A 4,484-nucleotide genomic window follows, 5' to 3' on the forward strand; every position below is an offset into this window, starting at 1 on the left:
TCACATTTCGTGTTTGATTTTTTTTTTTGGAAACGGCAAACGAATTTAGTGGAAGCTTACTCGCAATAATTCAATGAGCACACCGAGTTCGAACTTTTTTACAGGGCAAACCCAACTCTCATATGAATTTTCATGAAAAAATTCCCCAAATACGGTACCACAAAAAGTAGTTTAAGGAAATCAAACTCCCAATTTTACGCCCCACCGTGAATATCAAACATGATTTATCAACTCAACTAGACATGATATATGACATTTAGTAAAATGTAAATTTGGGCCTTGGGTTTTTATCAAAAACTATTAACTTAATAGATATTTTTAAATTGTTCTTAAATTTATATTTTATTGGCGATTGGTTACTCACCAATGTTATATGATTTCATAATTTGAATTAAACTTTCGATTTTGATTAAACCACATATGCCATAACAGCAAAAAATCGTAAAACATAAGGACTCGTTTTGAGAAAGTTTTAGATATTCGACCAGATTTGTGATTTTCGATGAAACATGGAGACCATCTTTGTAATTTACTTTACATGGTTACTAACAAAAAAAATGCACAAGTAACAACGTAAAGCAATTAATTTATTTATAGCATGCTTTTAATGAATCATATGCGTGTATGATACATTCAAATATTAAATGAGTATAGTTAATACTTATAAATACCATTAATTAATTATATAACAAGTATTCAACTAACCTGAAAAAACGTAACCAATTTATTTTGAAGTATTTTTATACATAAGTGTGTGAGAGAGTGACAGGGATTTAACGGCCAAAACCTACGTTAGAAAAGGAAAGATTCTTCCGTAAATTCAGTTAATCACGCCATTACTTACGCTCTTTTTTCTTCTTTATATATCTTCCCATCCCCCTCCACTCAATCACCACTATCACCTCCCACTCACTACTCATGGCACCACCGTCTCTCTCCCTCATCCTCTTCTTCCTCCTCTCCTCCACCGCCATTTCCACCTCCGTACAGCCGCCTGAGCATACAGTACAACAAGTACAAAGGTACACCCACCACCCACCACCATTTCCAATTTCCATCTTTCACACCACCATTTCCAATTTTATAATTTCCGAGCTAATTTGAACTTTGTGTTTGTGTTTCTGTAGGAGTTTGAATGAGTCTCGGCGGAATCTCGGTTTCCTGTCATGCGGGACCGGAAACCCAATCGACGATTGCTGGCGATGCGACCCGAATTGGGAGAAGAACCGTCAACGACTAGCGGACTGCGCCATTGGGTTCGGAAAAGGAGCCGTCGGCGGTAGAGACGGAAAGATTTACGTCGTCACCGATTCAAGCGACAACGACGCCGTGAACCCAAAACCAGGGACGTTGCGATATGCTGTGATCCAAGACGAGCCACTGTGGATCATTTTCCAGCGTGACATGGTTATCAAGCTAAAAGAAGAGCTAATCATGAACAGTTTCAAAACAATCGACGGCCGTGGCGCCAGCGTTCACATCGCCGGCGGACCCTGCATTACAATACAATACGTTACGAACATAATCATCCACGGAATCAACATCCACGACTGTAAACCGAGCGGGAACGCCATGGTTCGAAGCTCCCCGAGGCATTTCGGGTGGAGAACGATGTGCGATGGTGATGGTGTTTCGATATTTGGAGGAAGCCATGTGTGGGTCGACCATTGTTCTTTATCAAATTGCGCCGATGGGCTTATTGATGCGATCATGGGGTCCACAGCTATTACGTTATCAAACAATTTCATGACTCACCATGACAAAGTGATGCTTTTAGGTCACAGTGACTCATATGAGCAAGACAAGAACATGCAAGTCACCATTGCCTTTAACCACTTTGGTGAAGGTTTAGTTCAAAGGATGCCCAGGTAAATAGTTAGTTTTATTCGGTATTTATTCTTTCTAAATATAAAATTACCGACACCTTTTTCGGTCAAAAGTGTACAACTGACAAAAACGGTCAAATCTAAAATCTTTTTGGGGCTCCGTATCTAAATCTTTGTGCTATAGTGTAGTCTTGTAGGTATGCTGTTTGTACTTTTTTTAATATTTATATTTTCTGATTTTTTACTTGTTGATCTCAGATGTCGTCATGGATATTTTCATGTGGTGAATAACGACTACACCCATTGGGAGATGTATGCGATTGGAGGGAGTGCATCCCCTACCATCAATAGCCAAGGGAATAGATTTCTTGCACCCGATAGAAGATTTAGCAAAGAGGTAACAAGATTTCGAGAATCTAATTCCTCCAGCTCTAGAGTACAAATTTTAATGCATAATTTACAACTCTTTACTGTTTGCTAAAAATTAAAAATGATACAGGTCACGAAACATGAGGATGCACCGGAGAGCAAATGGAAAAACTGGAATTGGAGGTCGGAAGGGGATTTGATGTTGAATGGTGCGTTTTTCACACCATCGGGTGCTGGGGCATCATCTAGCTACGCAAGGGCTTCAAGTCTTGGGGCTAGACCTTCATCGATCGTGTCTGCACTCACGACTAATGCAGGAGCTCTTATTTGTAGGAAGGGCTCTCGTTGTTGATTGAAATACAAGTCAACAACTAAACTGTAATTTTGACCATAAAAGGCAAAATTAAGGTCATTGATTGGGGGATATTTTACTAGGGTTATATTTTTGATTTTTCATTGTTTCCCTCCATTATTTAAGGGTAGTTTTATTTTTATTTTTATTTTTACTTTTACTTTTACTTTTTGAAGTTTTTTGATTTTGACTATATTGTTCCCAAGTACAACCTCGGCTTGTCACTATGCGAGTTAAGAAGTGTTGTTATGTACACATATAATATTTAATGAATTGTTGTTGAAGAAATAATTGTATTTATAAGCTCGTAATTAATGGCTTTGAATTGAAATATTGGGTGCTATTGTTAAACATCTATTAGTTCTAAGCTCTTTTTAAGAGGAAGCCAAAGCGCCACACTAGCAAGCAACTAGCGTGAAAGAAACAAAGGACAATAGAAATAGCATGAAAGAAAGCTAAAGTAACTCCAAGATACCAATCTAAGCTAAACATATTTGTCCAATGTTTAATCCAATTAAAGATATTAATTTGCACTGTATTCATCATTTTCATTGCAGAAATCATTGTCTTCTTGAATAAAACAACGTTTTTCGACATCCAAATGACCCATAACACCGAATGAATGCGAGCTTAGAATTTTTTATTTGCCTTTAAGGAGAGCAATGAATGGATTTAAAGTTGGATAAAAGATTAATTTGTGCACCACAATGGGCCTATAAACTACACATGAAACCTTGACGCAATATAAAAATTCCAGTCGTGTATAGGCAACATAGAAAAAACATTATCCATTCTTAAGTCAAACTGTAAAAGGGCAGCAAGGAGGTGTTACGGATGTTAACACCTATACGGAGAAGATTCGAACCTAAAAGTATTCAATTTCGGGCAAGACACACATAAATACAATCAAGTTTAAGTGGGGCCCAGTTGTTCCACACAATTGCAACCAGATTTGAGTAACAACAAACGATCCAATAGATTTCATCGAGAAAGATTTTAATTTGCCCCCAAGCAACTGCCAATAATCGTTAGAAGCAAACAACATTAATTATTTTCAAAAGGTTAGCCAAATGACTGACAGTTTCTTGCATTGGAAACTAGACATTTGGATCTTTCAAACCATTTGATGTACATTGTTTTTTTGTCTCATGGATCGTTCCAAATTTCTCATTGATGTTGGTCTAAAAATAAAGTTTTGACGGAATTGGGACACATTTTTAATCTTTAATGGAATGTAGGTGGAGATTGAGATAGGAACTTAATTCCAGAATGGGTTTTGGAGACTGATTCCAGAATGGGTATGGAGACTGATTCCAGATACCGCAGATCGGTTAAGATCCCTACTAATTAGTTGGACCAAATATCCCTTCTTGAATACTATATTTTTACCATATATTTAGATACATTTTTGTCATTTTAAGATTTAAAATAAACTAGTATTTTGTCACTATGCGCGTTGTGGCGACGAACACCTTTGCAAAGATGACCACAAAAGTATAAAAATGAAGTTTTGATCCAAACAATTATGCATGATGGAGGCAATAAAAAATAAGGTTTTAAAATATATCTTGTTTGGTGCAACAACATAAATGATAATTAATTAAGAAATTCTAATAATAAAAGGAAATACCAATAAAAACGAAAACCATAAAAGAAAATTATTTAAGGGACCAAAAACAGATCTTTAAAATATAATAAGTGACCAAAATTGCAAATTATAAAATACTAATAATTTAACTTTAAAAGTATAAATGATGAAAGTTGTTATATGAAAATTATTTGAGGGGAAAATGCATAAATATGAGATTATGCTATGACTAGAATCAAAATATCTATTTACAAGATGATGTTTTTGTGAATCATGTATTTCATGCTTAAATCCTTATAATATGTTTTTAGCTTTTTCTAACTCAGGAAAAAACAATATCATTTTTTTT

At 35.7% G+C, this 4,484-nt stretch overlaps 1 protein-coding gene across 1 annotated transcript; it reads left to right on the plus strand.

The window, feature by feature from the left end:
- The first annotated feature begins 864 nt into the window (after positions 1 to 864).
- Positions 865 to 2,838, plus strand: LOC111889964 (probable pectate lyase 5). The gene is made up of 4 exons (XM_023886113.3): positions 865 to 1,022; positions 1,128 to 1,868; positions 2,085 to 2,223; positions 2,326 to 2,838. The coding sequence occupies exons 1-4, from the start codon at positions 919 to 921 to the stop codon at positions 2,545 to 2,547; spliced, it is 1,206 nt and encodes a 401-aa protein (XP_023741881.1). The 5' UTR covers positions 865 to 918; the 3' UTR covers positions 2,548 to 2,838.
- The last annotated feature ends 1,646 nt before the right edge of the window (positions 2,839 to 4,484 follow it).

This window comes from Lactuca sativa, chromosome 5, assembly GCF_002870075.4.
Source record: "Lactuca sativa cultivar Salinas chromosome 5, Lsat_Salinas_v11, whole genome shotgun sequence".
NCBI lineage: Eukaryota > Viridiplantae > Streptophyta > Magnoliopsida > Asterales > Asteraceae > Lactuca > Lactuca sativa.